The following is a 16,675-nucleotide window of genomic DNA, read 5'->3' as shown; positions in this document are numbered from 1 at the left end:
GGCTATCTTTGGCTATAGGGAAGGCCAGATTTTTATACAGTGTCTATAAGAGGGAAGTGTCCTTTTACAGTATTTGATGTGCTTCAGTTGTTGTTTTTGTTTTTTTGTTTTTTTTTTTCTTTTAGTCACCAGTACAAGGACAGTCCTTATCTTCACTTGCCATAGAATTGTTAGCTGGCTGCATCCCTTGTTTAATGACCCCTTTGTAGAGAGAGAGAAATTTGCATGGAAGATGCTTTTCTAAATCTTCACTCGCAAACATTTAAAGTGGGTATTCTGTGTTCTTCATACACCCCTTTCCCCCCCCCCCCCCCCCAATCAAATCCCTACTTAGAGTGGGGGAACTAAAAAACTGCAGTTGAAGTTCCCTGATAAACTCTTACTTTATTCAGTTTTAATAAACCCTTTTACCTGGATGTAATATTGTACACCCAGGAGTACTATCTTCCTGCTCAGTACCTTGCAGTTGATAAAAAAAAAAAAAAAAAAAAAAAAAAAACTTTGGAGATCTGTGATGTCATAGTTGAGGATATTGGTGTGTTCTGAAGTTAGTTTAGTGCCTTAGAACTCAGGATCACTTCTCATACAAAGGAGAACTGTCTAATTTTCTTCCACCCATGGATCCCGTTAGTAGAAGAGAGCAAGAAGATATGACTTATTCTTCTTGTCTTTGATCCAAGTGTCTGGTCCTGAACTTCTGAATCTTTCTTGACATAGAAACTAGCATAATCATTTTCTCAATTTTTGTGATGACTGACTTTACTCATTCTTTAATTTCTTTAAGTAATACTTCTTTAGTGATTGCTGAGTATTAATTGCATTTGTTTTTGCATCTTTCCATTTCTTACCTTTCCTTGTTTTGTTCTATCTTGCCCAGTTTTGTAGGTGTACAAGATCCAGATAGGCGGGACAAAAAGATTATTTCTTTCCCAACTTAATCACTTTCTTCTTGTAATTCTTTGTGTGATATTTGATGGTACTTAATAGCTTCCTGTACCCCAGGATGAACTTCATGGTGACAGAAGATGGCAACTGGCTGTTCCACCTACCAAAATTTAAGGTCTTTTGTCTTCAGCAATGGATTGGAACAGTGGTTCTGAGAACTACCTGTAACCCGGTACTTAGGTACAACAGGTACCTCACTGGGAGTTGCAGTTAGTTCTTTACAATCTTTATTTTTCTTCATGTTGTGCGTTGTAGTTCTCTTATTTATGAATCTAAGCCTTAAGGAAGAGCTTGATAATTTTTTTTATTAGAGCCCAGAATGTTCTGTTTCTGACAGATACCTCCATAGCAGTGTCTCAATAGTGTCATATACTTGGGAATTGAGCCTTGTTGTGAAGACTGAGGCTTTATAGTTCTGGAGTGAGATTGTATTAATGTAGGGTCCTAAGTATAGGCTTTCCCTTGAATTAGATTGCATCAATAAGTTTCATAGTTGGTAGGGTCAGAAGGGACCTGAGCAGATCATCAAGTCTGACCCCCTGCCATGGGCCAGAAAGAATGCTGGGGTCAAACGACCCGGGCTAGGTGATTATCTAGCCTTCTTCTGAAGACCCCTAGGGTTGGAGTGAGCACCACTTCCCTTGGAAGTTGGTTCTAGATCCTAGCTGCCCTGACTGTAAAGTAGTGCTTCATGATGTCTAGCCTGAACCTACTCTCAGTCAACTTGCAGTCATTATTCTTAGTTGCTCCTGGTAGTGCTGGGGGGAACAGGGACTCTCCCGTTCCTCACTGGTTCCCCTGGTGAGTTGTTTTTGTTTTTTTATAGACGGCCACCAAATACCCTCTCAGCCTTTTCTCTTGTGGAGGCTGAACAGGTTCAGGTCCCGTAGCCTGTCCTCATAGGGCCTGCCCTGCTGCCCCCTGACCATGTGAGTGGGCCTCCTTTGGACCCTTTCAGTGCTGTCTACATCCCTTCTGAAGTGTGGCGCCCAGAACTGGACTCAGTACTCCAACTGCAGCCTAACCAGTGTCGCATAGAGGGGGAGGATCACCTCCTTGGACCTGCTCATGATGCATCTGTGGATGCACGACAAGGTGCGGTTAGCCCTACTGACCGTGTCCTCACATTGGCGGCCCATGTTCATCTTGGAATCAATAATGACTCCAAGATCCTTTTCTGGTTTATTTTGATTGACAGCCAGAAAACTTAATGTTACTTTAGCATGTTCCATTAACCTTTTCTAATGGGTACTCCTAATGAATTCTCCTGGCATCTTTCCATATCTCTGTTCTGTTCCTGCTACTGTGATAAAATTCCTTCAGACTTTATCAGACAAGAATTTAAATTCTCTGAGCATTTAGCTATAGAATCTGAACTTCACTTAAGAATGGGCTTCCAGTATAAAATGTATAGGATGTCCATCTCTCTTAACATCCCAAATTTCTTAGGTAGAATTTAGGGAAAACTTACCTTTTGCTGGGAAAAGCTGTGCTGATATAGTTATTTTCTTTGAATAATCTAAACTTCATTGTTTGCCAGATAGGCTTACACTTGTCTTTTGGGCACCTGCTTCCCCAATTATAGCAAAGGAGAGAGAAAAAGTAAATTTATTCTTTCTTTAAAATCACAAAATACAAACTAAACAAAGACCTGTCGATTTTTAAGGGTCCCAGGTTAAAAAATGGCTTATTTTAAAATTAAAGCAAGAACTTGCTACCAGTTCAGCTCTTAAGTGCAGGTATTTATGCAGGTGCTGACATAAACGAGACTGAATGTTTTAAAATACAGAATGAAAAGAAACACATTAGCATGCTGCCCAAAGTTAAATTGGGATTAGTTCCAACAATAATGATGTCTTTTTGGATCTTATGTTCTTGTGTTTAAATGTTGTGCTTTTTTTCTTTTATTGGTTGCTTATCTAACACTTGCTTATTTTGGACTTGGTCGCTATAAAGCGGGGTTATTCAAGCCCTGGCTTGTAGGCCAGATCTGGCCCAAGGAGCTATGTAATTCAGCCTTTAGGTCTCCCCACGATTTAACACTGCCTCTGCTTCCCCACCCCCAGTTTTCTAAGCCCTATGTGGCTGGATTGGCTCAAACCAACATGGCCCTGCACAGAGGCATTGGATCCTATTTCTGCATGGCTGGATCTAGCCAGGGCCTGATGCAGCCACATGGCAGTGGCCCACTTATGGGCTTATGCAGCTGCTTTGGGCTGAGACTGGGCCAGCACTGCGCACTGGATTGGGTCTGCAGACTGGATCCAGCCCATGGACAGACCTGGTACTGCTTCAATCCACGGGCAGAAAAGACTGGGCAGTGTTGCACTATTGTGTTTCAGAGAAACTGAATAAATATCACATTGTAAACTAAGGTTTTTAAAGCGGAACGGTCGGTCTGAAAAGTAAAACGGATTACAGACAACAGGTCAAAAAATATTGTCCTCCAAGGCTTCTTTAATCCCAGGGCACTTTGCTAAGCAACCAGCGTCAATCAAGGTTACATTTCAGCACATGAAGAAATAGATATCTCTCTAACTTGTCTGAAGTTTATTTTTAAGACCATAGCAGATACTTATTGAGCAGTTTCCAGTGGTGATTAAATAGGTTACAATGATAGTGACAGGTGACATAGACATACCAAGTAAGAAAAGTATTCTGTAATGTTACAGGCTGCTGTGGCCACTTGCTAGTTATTGGCTGGCTCAGTCTTTTCTTCCAGTTCCCTTTCAGCTAGTGGGCAAGAGAGGCAAAGGAACAAACTTTGAACCTTTCAAGACATGACAAAAAAAAATCATGTGGTGCTGAGGCAGCACATTTGCCCAGCTGTGAAAGACGACTCAGGTTTTATAAAGCTAACTTGAGTCCTATTCCCCTGTTTGGTAGCTCTTGGGGGAAAGAGTTGATTAATTGTCAGGAGTTTGGGGGACAGGTGGGAGCTGTGAGAGTGCTGTTGGGCAGCTGTAATGCGTTAATTTATACACTGGACTTGATTCTAGTCTGAAGAGACTGAATATTTCTCTTCATGGGTCACTGGGGCCATGGGGAAGATTTACATCTAGCTTGAGGAGACTGCATCTTTCCCTTCATGGGTCAGGGGGTAAGTGCCTTAATAACATTTGTTATGGGAGGAGTTCTGTAGCTGGGGGTGGAGGCTGTAGATCAAATTTATCAGATTTCAAGCTCCTCCCATTTTAAATATAGTACCTATACAAAATAGAGTACTTCTTATAAATAAGAACGAAACCATTGATCTCTTGCAAACGATTTCTTAACTAATCAAGAGTTTGGAATATTCAGCAGGGGTTCCTTAGCAACAGGCAACACATGCTAAATATTTACTGCATGTAGCAAAGCTGCTTCTGGAGGAATCGCTTGCATGCTTTCAGTCCTTGAAGTATCTTATCAAGTAGAACTATAGGTTGTAAATAGATCAGATTACTGGGAATTTTATTTTTGGTGAAGAAAAATAAAAGGAAACTGAACAAAGAGCAGAAGTCTATAGATAAACTCATGCATGCCACCAATATTACTTTTGTGAGTGGCTGAAATGTCATTCTGTTGTATCCAGGTATCTATCAGTATTACTAATTGTTTTTTATTTTATAAATTTCAGTCTGAATCCAAGCTTTACAATGGCTCGGAGAAAGACATCTCCTCAGCTTCAAGTAAGCTCACAAAAAAAGAGTCTCTTAAGGTGAGTTGCTTTCAAAATATTTTTCTTAGGGCACTGTTTTACCTCGTTTGACTTCCTGAAGTTTGACTGGAAAATAGCATAAACAAGGCTTTATAAGGTGTTAGGAGAAGTAGTGTTGCTGAGTCTTTTGTCACCCCTTCAGTTTGCACCAAATCGTTTCTTGCATAGTTATGAGGCGCTATGCTTCTATGATGTAGACTGGGATGATGCACAAAATGGGTAGAGGTGCCTCTTGTTGAATTACCAATGCCTTATCATGTGTGTATTGTTGGTACTGCATTCTATTAAGTTTAAAGTAATCTTAATCTTAAATTTAGTAAGAAATGAGAAGCAAGATGGCTACAGACATTAGCTGATCTACCATTATTGGCAGGAAATGGCCCATTATCAATTTCTGCTGCAAAACAAGTGAAACCAAAACCTTAGTCTCTTTCTACTGTCCCTAAAAATAGAGGGGGACTTTAATTTTAGATGCTTGAGTTGGATGCAAAAGGGTGATACTCCTAAAGTCCCTTCCAGTCCTACTTTTTCTATGATTTGATGGTTTTTCAGAGACTGTCAAATTTTAAATCGAATCTGGCCCCCAAATTAGCTTGGTGGGACTTTTTGTTTTTGTTTTTGTTTTTTAACAGCATGCAAGGTGACATATTTTTTTTTACCCAAATTCATTGGCAGATCTTAGCTCTTTTGAAACCTCAAATATGTGACAACTTAAAATTGTTTAGTAATTGATTATAAATGAAGATGAAACTAACTCATCTACTACATGTTTGTCAGGATGAGCAGTGAAGAGTTAAATATTAAAGTAGTGACAGTCAAATGAGAAGTAAGCATCTTTAGATTATTGAAAGAAAAAAAAATTAAGTGATGCTTATATGAACAGTAAAGTATTCTTAACCTTGACAGTCTGTATCCTTTAATATCAGAAGTGGCTGTTCTTGAAATAATTTGGAGATATCTTGTGTTGAAAGCAAACATTTCTTTGCATCTTGATGCTGCTTCTGCATCTATTACCTGTTGTGTTTTGCACCTTGTTTTTCCTGGTGGGTTGGTTGGCTGGTTGTTTTGGCTGGGGCTTTTTATTGCTCTCACTTGCTTGTTTCCATGGATTATAAAGTTTTTTTTTCTATTTCTTTTATTTATTAATTACAGGTTCAAAAGAAAAATTACAGAGAAGAAAAGAAGAGAGCCACGAAAGAATTACTTAGTACAATCACAGACCCATCAGTTATTGTTATGGCTGATTGGCTGAAGGTCAGAACTTGTGTGAAACCTGAGCTGAAGTTCTAGCAGCTGCCTACTGTTTACCTACCAGAATAGAAAAGGCTCGGTATCGGAGTGGGTTGCTGATTTAGTGTTTTTCCAGGAGCTGAGCAGCTATTAATTGCATCCCAGAGGCTCCATGCTCGACTCCTACAGGACTAATGTAGGAAACCTAGCTTTTACTTAGAGTAGTCACCCTAGTTAGTCTACCTTGTGTCTTGCAATCTTTTTTTTTTTTATGAGTTCGGTTTATGATTTCTGGTTTTTTTTTTTTTCATTTTGGTTATTAATATTTAATTGTAGACTTTCTGCAGCTTCTGTTAAAAGTAGCAAAAAGGCCACAAACTAACACAGGTTTCTTCTTGTTCACTTGCTTTTCTCCCTTATGACCTATAATTTTCTGTAGGAAAGGTGAGAAGTACATCCCTTCCACAGCTACTTGTATCAATAATAATGTGGTCTTTTCTTAACTTAATTTTTAAAAATATGTTACTTATGGGAAAGCCATTTAGTTCTTTTTTTGTACAAAATATTTACCCTGAGCCATATCTCAGTGTAAATACCTACCTTATTACACTGCATAACAGGCAGGTCTCTGAAGGTCAGTGGGGGTGTGGGCAAATGTAATAATTGAAATGTTTCTAAATTTAAACACCTGGGGACTGTTCAAAAAGGACATGTTCCAGCTAGAGGACACACACACATGCCCCTGTGCTGTTCCTAGCTGAATGTTTCAAAACTAAAGCCTCTTCTAGCATCAGCCATGGCCATGGGGGATTAGAACAGGGTGTAATGTCTTGTGGCTCTGTGCTGTGCTTACTCCTCCCTGCCCCCTTATGGGGAGGGGAGTTACTGGGAAGAGTAAAGAGGTGGAGAGGTGTGGGTGTGTTGGGGGCAAGGGCAGTGCAGGCTTCCAAATGGTGTTAACCTCTCCTGTCTTCAGGGTCTTGGGGCTGGAGGGCCTGGCTCTAGTGTCAGCGAGGCTTCCAGGGGGTCTGAGACAGGAGGGGGTAAATCTGGCTTCAGCCACAATCCAGCTCTCCATGCACATGTAACCAAAAGTGAAATATTCCAAAATAGTCCCTCTTTTAAAGGAAGTGCTTTTTTGGAGCAATTCACTTGGTTTTGTGTTTTCAAAGGGCTTGTCTATCTGTACAGATTTCTCTTTGAAATGTTTCAGTTGTTACTTCTCTCTCACCCTAAATTGGCATTGAATCAAGTGGATGGGAAGGAATAAGGTTCAGAGCCAACAAAATGTTAATCAGACATCCAGACCCTAGATCAGTCATTCTTAACCCTAGGGTGCCCTGAGATCCTTTCAGGGGTGCTGAGGGGTGCCACAGCATATTAGCACTGTGAGGTGTGCAAATGTGATTTATACAATAAACCCAGAGATTTCAAATAGAAATCTGTAACATCAAAACAGTGTTCAAGTCTTTTTGAGTTCTTTGCAACAGAAGAATTGCTCTGTTTGTTTGGTTGTTTTTTTCATTTGTCAAAGAAGTGAAACCTAAAAGCTGGCATATTCTGAGGGATGCCTTGACTCTAAGGAGGCATTTTAAATCTGTGGATAGGTCTATTGTGTCTTAGGTAGAAATTGAAACCTGTGTATTTCAAGTGTTATATATAAAATCAGCTAAGACTTTTTTTCACATTTATTTTGAATCAAAATAAAATTTCTAAGTACTGTTATGGCCCGTTGTAACACGTGCCAGCTTCTCACTTGCCTTAAGTGTGTATTGGAGCATACCACGTAGCAATTCCAAAGGCTTGTGTAACACACTAACAATAAAATATACTGTAGTTCTTCTTCCAGAGGACTTTAAGTTTCTGAGATCCAGAAGCATTCTCAGATGTTGACTTTTTGTGTACCTTCGGTTGTGTAACATCTAAACCTGTGTTACCACAGAGAAGTAGAGAATACTGTATTATCAACAGACTTGCTTTGTTTTAGATAATAGCCATCAAATGACGTAGGCTTAATTTCTGTCTTTGTAGGAGAGATGAAATTCATTTTTTTTTTTTTTTTTTTTTTTTTTTTTTTTTGGTCAGGTAGAATCCTAAATACCTGTTTATCTTTTTCTGTAGATTCGTGGCACCTTGAAAAGTTGGACCAAATTGTGGTGTGTGTTGAAACCAGGAGTACTACTTATTTACAAAACCCCCAAAAATGGCCAGTGGGTAGGAACAGTGCTCCTGAATGCTTGTGAGCTCATTGAGCGGCCTTCCAAGAAAGATGGCTTTTGCTTTAAACTCTTCCATCCCTTGGAGCAGTCCATATGGGCTGTTAAGGTGAGGAACTGGCTCCTTATTTAAGACATCATTGTTTCTAGTATTGAGTAGAGGCAACTTTAATCAGTAGATGGGTAAACTTTTCTATTTTATTCAATATTAAATCTTCCAGGAATTCTGAGCATGACACAGTAGTGTCTGTTGCTGTACCCTTCTTCCAGAAATAACCATGTGATTTCTGATTTATGCTTTGTACATTGTACTTCTCTTCACGCTTAAGTTGTTTTGTTTATTTTATCTAGAAGGGGCCCTGGTAGAAAGGAAAAGGTATTATTGAAGAGGTTAATAAAATACATTTTACCTACAGAAGCGATATTTATATACATATGTTTTAATGGGCAAGAAAGATTGGAGGGCATAACAGTATATTTTAAATTATTTAAAACATTTTTGTAGTACACAGAGCTCATACATTATTATATTAAATGAACCAAATTAAATACTAATATAAGAAAAAAGAACTGATTAATTTCATCAGTGGTGAATGTGACCCAAACTGTGGCTTCTTAACAAAAGCTTTTCCAGGTTATGGTATACCTAATTTTAAGGGTAAATATTGTCGGTAAGCTCTAGACCTGTTTCTGGGATTTTTGTCTTGGAGATGAATGAGAGGTATAAACGTAAACTTGCAAAAGGTAATTTTGCATAGTGTATTGCCATTGATTATGCAATTTAATTTTTTTCCAAATGTGTTATGAGATGGGGAAACTTAATAAAAGAGAGTAACTTATCCAAATTGAAAGAGGGAGCTGATTTAGATCAGTTACAGTTTAGCTTATTAAATTCCATGTTCTGTGATTTGGATAACAAGACTGCCACTACCTCAGTCAGAGACAAAAATCCAGACCTGCTGTCATCTTAGAGCAGTAGCATGCATCACATTTGAACTACCATATTTACTCTCAATATGACAACTCTGCCCCCCCCCCCCATCAGCATGGAGAAAAAAGCCCTACGTCTTATTTGTGTGTAGGAAAACCTCACTATATATAAATATTGTACATCATTAACCTCCTGCCAAAAGCAGCATGTACTTAGCTGTAATGAAAAAGCAGTAATGGAAATCAACTGTGGAGTTGACTTTTAAATGCAGCGAACACTGAGCATGACTAAAACACATAGCCCATATTGCAGAAACGTACTGATAGGAACCTACCACAGGGATATGGTATTCGCTATTGTACAGTCCCCCCCAACTCTTTCAAGCCAGGGTGAGCTACTACATTGTACCCATTTCAACTTTCCTTTTCACTCCCACAGCTGAACTGTGCATTTCTTTCCCATTCCCAAGGATTCTTGTTTCTTTACCAGCCTTAAGTGTCTGGCACACATCACCAAACAGTGCTCCAAACAATTCACCCAGAATCCCTTTGTTGCCTCCTCTCTCAGCCTGACCCACATGATTAGCATGGCCTTGCCTTCCGTGAAGTGGAGCTAGACTAGGTTGCCCTGTGCCTCATCTGTATATAAAATTTTGGAGGATCCCAGGACTCGTGACAAGAATACCTGGTTCCAGTCTTGAGTGGGGTGTTAATTAGCACATAGATTTTTCATGAGGGAAACTAAATCATGCACACACTAAGCAGTACTGAGCTGTGAAGTCACTATGGCTTGAAATACTGTTGACTCTGGGGCCCAGTCAAATGAACTTTATGGAAAATCATAAGCCTTTTGGCTAATATGCATAGTGGATGCATCTACACGTGGGCTTTACTGTGGAATTTCACTAATTAGCTCTACAGTAAAGTGTCACCATCTACACATGCGCTGGCATAAGGATGCAGTAAATTAATTGACTCCCCCGTAAGAGTACTGTTGGGAACAGCACTATCTTATGGAGGAGTCATTTATTGTGGAGAGCAGAAAGCACATGTGGATGGTGACCAAGACTGCAGCAGTTTGAACTGGGGAAGAAGTTGTGGGGACTGTTACCAATGGGATTACTTTTTGCCAAAGCCCTCAAGGATTGACACAGCAACTTGTCTGATGTGGTATCAAGTGAACTTTAATAGTAGCCTCTATTCTGGGGGTGGGAGGGGGAGAGAAAGGGGATGAATAGTGGAGAAGTAGCTGGGGAGCCAGATGTCAGGCAGATTATAATGTGTCATAAATCCAAATGTCTATATTTAGTCCATGGTTTTTAATATCCAGGAGGTTGATGAAGTGGAGTTCATGTGCCCCACCATTTCTCACAAGACAACCACTCTCTCTCCAATCTCTCAATTTTAATCCTCAAAGGAAATTTACAAAACACTTCCCAGAGATGAGCCTATGAACTCCACTTCATCAACCTCCTGGATACTAAAAATCATGGACTAAATATAGACGTTGGATGTATGACACATTATTATTACCTGCCTGACCTCTGACTTCCCAGGTACTTCTCCAGTGTTCATCCCCCTTCTCCTCCCCCTCCCCCCATCTATCACCCACTGACTCTTCAATCTACATCTTCACTGACTACCTGTCTTGCATGCATACCAGCCCAGGCTCTGGCTTCTTTACTTTTCATTCCATCCAGGAAGAGCACACAACAACTGCTGAAACTTCAAAGCCCAACAAAGGGTTTTTGAACCCGAAAGCTTGCTTAAAAATTGTTGTCCAACTATTTTAAGTTGGTCTAATAAAAGATATTCACATCTACCCAAAGAACCTTGTCTGCCTATGTCCTTAGACCGACATGGCTACAACTACACCCCCTGTTAGCATAACTCAGTTTGCTCACTACACAACCTGACCCCCTCCCCCCTCAGATTTATTTTCCCTGCTGTAGCAGTTAGAGGAGAAGAAATTCAAGGTAAACCTCCACTATTTAGATTCTATACCTGGGAAATTATAACACATTTATAATTTTTCTATATATAGAATCTAGTTATTGGGGGCATTATTTTTATATTTGAGTAAATATGGTAGTTTTATCCTTTCTAATGGTAAGACTTTCCAAGAAATACTGGAAACAGAGAGGTTTTCATTCTTGTATTTGTGCTTTATCTGAATAATATCATTTATGAGCCTTAGATTGCTGTAAAATTTTGAAGTGCATAGTATTTTATTTAAAGTCTTTCCAGATCTTATTTTAATATTTGCAAATAGATTTCACTATTGAGATTTATGATTCTATTAAACTAATAATCCTATACAAAAACACTTGTTTTATTTGTGTGCCGAACAATGAGGGAGATACTGACCATTAGAGGCATACTTCCTATGCATGGGCATAGCCAATAAAATCCTGAAGTTTATTATTTGCATCACTGTAGGACCTAGGTGTTCTTGTGAAGCAGGACTTTATACATCTTAACAAAAATTTAATCTGTGCCTCTGCTGTGCGTAAGTCTGACCATCATACAGGACATTCCAGTGCTCTGCTACTCTGTCGATACGAAACCCGATGCCTTTGTCCTCTCTTTCTGTTCAAGAGAAAAAAAAGAGAACCTAAAGGTGTCCGGTTTGGTATCAGTAGAGGACAGCCAGATTTGTCCTCTGATGGCCACCCTAGCTGTGTGTAGTTTCATTTACATTTACATCCATTTTCCTCTGTTTAATGTGAGGGAGTTAATGTAATTCTCAATAGCTGTTTCTTTTTAGAAACTGGTATTTGTTTGAAATGTTATCTTTAAACTGAACATTTAAATTAATATTTTATTTGTTTTTTAGTTCAGTATAGTTGACTGTAACTTCAGAAATGTTTCTCTTAGTTTCTCCCTTTTCATTAACATACTGATTCCTCATTCCCTCCTGAAACTGCTGGATTTTTCTGTTAATGTGACTTAAAGGTTCACTAATTGTATGAAGGGTAGCACAGTTCTTTAACTAGTCTACTATGACCTAGCTCTGCCAAAGATCACAAATCAATCTTAAATTGGGGTCTGTGTGAATCAAGGCTACTTTCTTAATTGCTTGGCAATGAGTGCTGGATTTGTTTTTTGTGTTTTAACTAGATATTTAGAGTTTAGAGGACATTCCCCACCAGATTTTAACTATTTTAAGGTAGGTCAAATTTTAAACCTGAACAAATTGATATCGTCCACTTTTAAATGTGCTGAGGGCTGGAGTGGCATTTGTTCATTCTGGTATGGCTATATGCAGATTATTATTATTAGTTTTAATTAGCTGAAAGTCCCTGAGGTTTCCTGTCTTGTCCCTGGTCAGTAATTTGCCAGATACGCTACAGATCATATTTATTCTTTTTGTGGCAAGACTAACTTTTTCATAACTTTCATAACAATAGCTGCAAATAACTGGCTGGAGAATTAAGCTAATGAGAGAGCTAGTTGCAACACAGAACAAAATTCATTGGCAACCAGTCTGGGGACATAAAATAATTTGGAACTTTTTAACGCAAGTTTTTTAGGTTCTGCAGAGGTCATGCTTTTGTTGCAGTACACTTCCATGTCTATGCCCATCTATTGTATTGCTGCTCTCCCAGTAAAAACTAGGAGTGCACAAGCAATCTTTCAACGTACCGTCTCCAGGAGAAGATGTTCCATGTTCACACTGGAAGATCTCCCCTCTGAGGGAGTTTCTTTTTGCACGAATGAAATACCTGGATGCAGCTTCATGCCCCCTCTGGGTCTGGGGAATGGCGGGGAACTTTGTCCTGATGCTTCACTCCCCTCTCTGACCTGTCAAGGAGAGGAGTGAAGCAGCTGACTGCTACTTTGTACCTCTTTTCCCAAGGCCACCAACTTCCTGGTCTGGGGAGTGGGCAAGGGGCTTTGCTTTGCTGTTTCGTCTGCTCTGCTCCCAGACGCTGGGAGTGAAACACAGGAGCAGTTGTTCACTGCCCCCTTCCTGTTCCCCAGACTGAGGGTCCCTGGTTGGGAAGGCACGGAGTAGTCTTTCCTCGTCCTCCATGGTCTGAGGGGTGTGAAGGAGCCACTGCTCTGCATGCCTTCACCAGGCTAGGATCACCCTGATTTGGGGAGCAAGGACAGCTGCAGGCTGCATTCCTGTACTGTATCCTCCCTTGGAAGGATTTCTAGTAGTGGAAATTTATCAGGAATTTCCACTGCTAGAAATGATTGACTGCTAATACCTCAAGACAGGTCCCTCTATTTTCTGGTTATAATGTTCTGAAGCTTCCGGCACACTACTACTTTGTTCATTTTCCCCTCAACCACTTAAGTGAAATATTGACACTGTATTTGCTGTGCTGAGACTTGGATGAATTAAGTTTTCCCATGAACAGGTTTGAATGTATTTTAAAACATTCTTTGTTCATGCTTGCACCCATTTGTTTGCTTTCTGAAAGCACTCAAGACACTGAGTTTTATCGATTTTTTTACAAGTTTTTTGCTGAATGTAAAGATCAAAAAACGTACACAAAACTTAAATGAACATTTGTGCTGGGAGTAGTGCACAGACACCCAGTCAGAACAGTATAAGTACAAAAATGTATCTGAACAACTGTTTGCTGTCTATCCATAGTTTTTTAAATAAGAAAGAAAGGTCCAGTGCTTTGGCAAGCAGTTATCGAAAAAGACTAGCTTTGGATGTCACTGAAAAATGCCCATTCAGCTCCAGTCTCTTAATATATTTTGCCCAAGCCTTTAAAAATCAACACTTTTTCGCTTGAACAGACCCATCTTCATTTCTAAACTGCAGCAGCACAGTACAGAATGATTCGTAATTCCAGCATATGAGTCTCACCTGCTGTATAACACTAAATGAGTTGGCTGACTTTCATCGCTGACAGATTTTGGGCTTCAGTGTATTACCTGCAGCCAGGTCACTTAACATTTCCCACAGTACTGCAATACCCTTTCCTTCAGTCATAGCTCTCTTGAAATCAGTTGCCTGTATGCTGTTTAACCTTATTAGTTCTTGGTAATCTATGTTTAGAGAAGCAACAGTTCTTCTAGCATGAAAAGGGCCCCTTGTGAAGTTTTCTGTATAGTTAACTCCCTATCATAACTTCCTTTCTCCCAAATAATACTTATAACTGTACAGTCTTTCATCTACGTTTTGAAATATCCCCATGAAGGACAATTTTTTTATCACCCTTTTGCTGCTCTTATTCTGTAATGTTCAGAAAATCCTGACCATGTTCTGCACCAGAAATAGCCTGTGTATATTGTTTCTTTAACCCTGCCAAGATTTATTTCCTTACTTAAAATGTTCCGGCTGTTTTATGTGCTTGCTTCTAAAATCATTGTCCTTATCTGCTTCTGCTCCAAACCTCAGCTTGCATATAAATTCCCTCTTCTAACTCTACTGCCTTTTTTCATTAGTCTCACTAGTGGAAACCCACTGAGACCCAAAGGGATTTTCTTTTCAATTAGATTGATGGAGAGCAGGTTTAGCACACCTTTCACCATGGCTGCTAACCTGTTACTACTGTCCCTTTTGTCTGTCGATATTTATAAGAATTTTTAAAATGAAAGTTTTAAAGAAGGCTCTAAAGGGATGTTCACTGTTTCACCCTTTAGCCATGTGGCAGAAAGAAAAAGGTCTTTAGGAACAAGTTAAATCAGAGTCTAGAGGACTTAATTTTAGGTAATGTGGATTTCTGTATCCCCTGCTACCGTGGGGATCGTGGTGCACTCTCTTCTGCTGACACCTCCAGCAGAAGTATACTTGAATACTGCACAAATGAGGAGAGTGCCATAGTAACTACAGTTGCAGATAGTGTCCTCTGTCAGCTACTCAGGCCTATTTGTGTTGTCAGGGAGCATGACTCCATCTTAATCTGGCATTTTGGAGAAAAGGTAAGAGCACCAGGTAGCAGAGCAAAGTGCTTTTAAGTGGTCAAGCTTTTGGTCATGTCAACTCAGAGTTAATTTGAAGTAGACCTGTTAAGTGAAGGGGAAGTGTCTTGTCCTCTTGTGACTTGCTCTTGTGTCTTCAGGGGCAGTGAGGCTATGGCTCTAATGTACAACAGCAACCTTGAAGGGGAAAGTATATGGAGTTTTGCTCTTGGCAGGTGCTGCTATTTGTAAAGAGGCGAGAGTAGATAGAGTTGGTTGCTGTAAAGAATTGGGCCTCTTCACTTGGGGGGATTTGTTGTAAACTAATTCTTGAATTCTCACATAGCAGTGGCTGTTTCCCAATTTGCTTATTTTCACTCTCGTCTCCCAATGCAACACAGAACTGAATAAAAATAGGTCCCAACAAGAATCTCTTGTAGGCCTAGGGACAGACATTACACATAAACCAATTTAAGTGATCAGGAACTGGTTTAAACCTGTAGCAGAACAGACATTTAGTGCACGTACCAGTTTGAAAATGGCTGAAACCAGTTTGAGGTGAACCTGGTTGAATGTAGTATCAGATTTAACTGATTTAGGTCAAATGCGTTTATGCAATGCCTGTCCCAGATCTCTTCCTGGTTTAAGGTAAATTGGGGTCCCCCAGCATCCCAGAAGCTTTGCAGCCCTGGGTGGGGCATTCTGCTCCAGAGCAGGGCTGGCCCTGCCGCTCTTCTCCTTAACTGGAGCTCTGTTGGAGACGACTCACAGCAGTGTCTGCCTGGGTTCCCCTTGCGCTCTTTTCCTCTCCCCTTCCCACTCCCACTCCCTGCTCAAGCAGGGATTCCCCCTCCCCTCTCCCACAGCACAGACCATAGCCAGCATGTGGTATGCTAGCTAATGCTGAGAGGGGTCTGTGCAAGGCAGACAGGATAGTCTGCTCAGGGCAGGGGTGGGAAATTCTTTCAGATGGAGGGCCACTTAACAATTTTTGGCGAGCTTTTGAGGGCTGTATGAGTAGCCCTGCCCCTGGTCGCCATCTTGGGACGGGAAGCCACGCCTCCTGACCTTTGTCATCAGAAGTCCCTCCCCTTGTCCCCAGAAATACTCCTTTCAGCAAGGGGTTTTGCCATCTCAGAACCAGAAAAATACCAAATTATATTCTAAAAATCAAACATATGCAACATTCATTAATTTGATTTCAAAAATATTTTTGTTCTGATTTTACATGCATTTGTGTAGTGCACATAGAGGTGGTTGCACAATAGCTTACTCTTGTATACTGTTGGGGGAGTGGGTATAGGTTTGTGGGGGGTCATGGGTGTGTGGGGGTTGTGGGAGCATGGATAGTTGTGGGGTGAGGGAGCATGTGGATATGTGGGGTATGGGTGGATATAGGGTTTGTGTGGGATGGGTGGCTGGGATGTGTGAAGTGTCAGGGTCTGCATGTATGGCAATGTGAGGGAGGGTGTGGGTGCATGTGTATAGTGGGGTGTGTGTGGGACTCGCCCTACGAACAGACACACATATACTCTGTGCCTCCCTCACTGCACACGTGCACACTCACACGCACCCCTCCTGCTCCTGGCCCGGTGCTCCCGTGGTCTAGTGATTCAGCTGGGAGCCACATGGTGCTGGAGCAGCTGGCGGGCATGCAGGGAAGCAGTGAAAGTGGCAGCAGGCAGAGGCTTCTGGTTGGGAGGTGGGGATGGGAGGGGTGGGGTTGGGCCGGCCTTGCTCCTGGATTCTGGCAGCTTCCCCTGGGTCCTACTGTCCCTAGATCCTGTCG

General features: G+C 40.7%; 1 protein-coding gene across 10 annotated transcripts in view; it reads left to right on the top strand.

The window, feature by feature from the left end:
* Positions 1–16,675, top strand: part of OSBPL8 (oxysterol binding protein like 8) — a 157,819-nt gene that overhangs the window by 109,940 nt on the left and 31,204 nt on the right. For 8 of the 10 annotated variants that reach the window (XM_014595859.3, XM_014595855.3, XM_059726106.1 and 5 more), the window contains 3 exons: positions 4,562–4,642; positions 5,795–5,896; positions 7,994–8,197. In XM_014595859.3, the coding sequence (XP_014451345.1) occupies positions 4,562–4,642; positions 5,795–5,896; positions 7,994–8,197 (387 nt within the window). Of the gene's footprint in view, positions 1–3,806; positions 4,046–4,561; positions 4,643–5,794; positions 5,897–5,946; positions 6,069–7,993; positions 8,198–16,675 lie in introns of those variants that run through there. The other 2 variants (XM_019493824.2, XM_019493829.2) reach the window with 2 other exon arrangements.

The sequence above is a fragment of the Alligator mississippiensis genome, chromosome 4 (assembly GCF_030867095.1).
Source record: "Alligator mississippiensis isolate rAllMis1 chromosome 4, rAllMis1, whole genome shotgun sequence".
In the NCBI taxonomy this organism is placed as follows: domain Eukaryota; kingdom Metazoa; phylum Chordata; order Crocodylia; family Alligatoridae; genus Alligator; species Alligator mississippiensis.
Note: the sequence above shows the minus strand (reverse complement) of the source record. Positions and strands in the feature narration are given on the sequence as shown.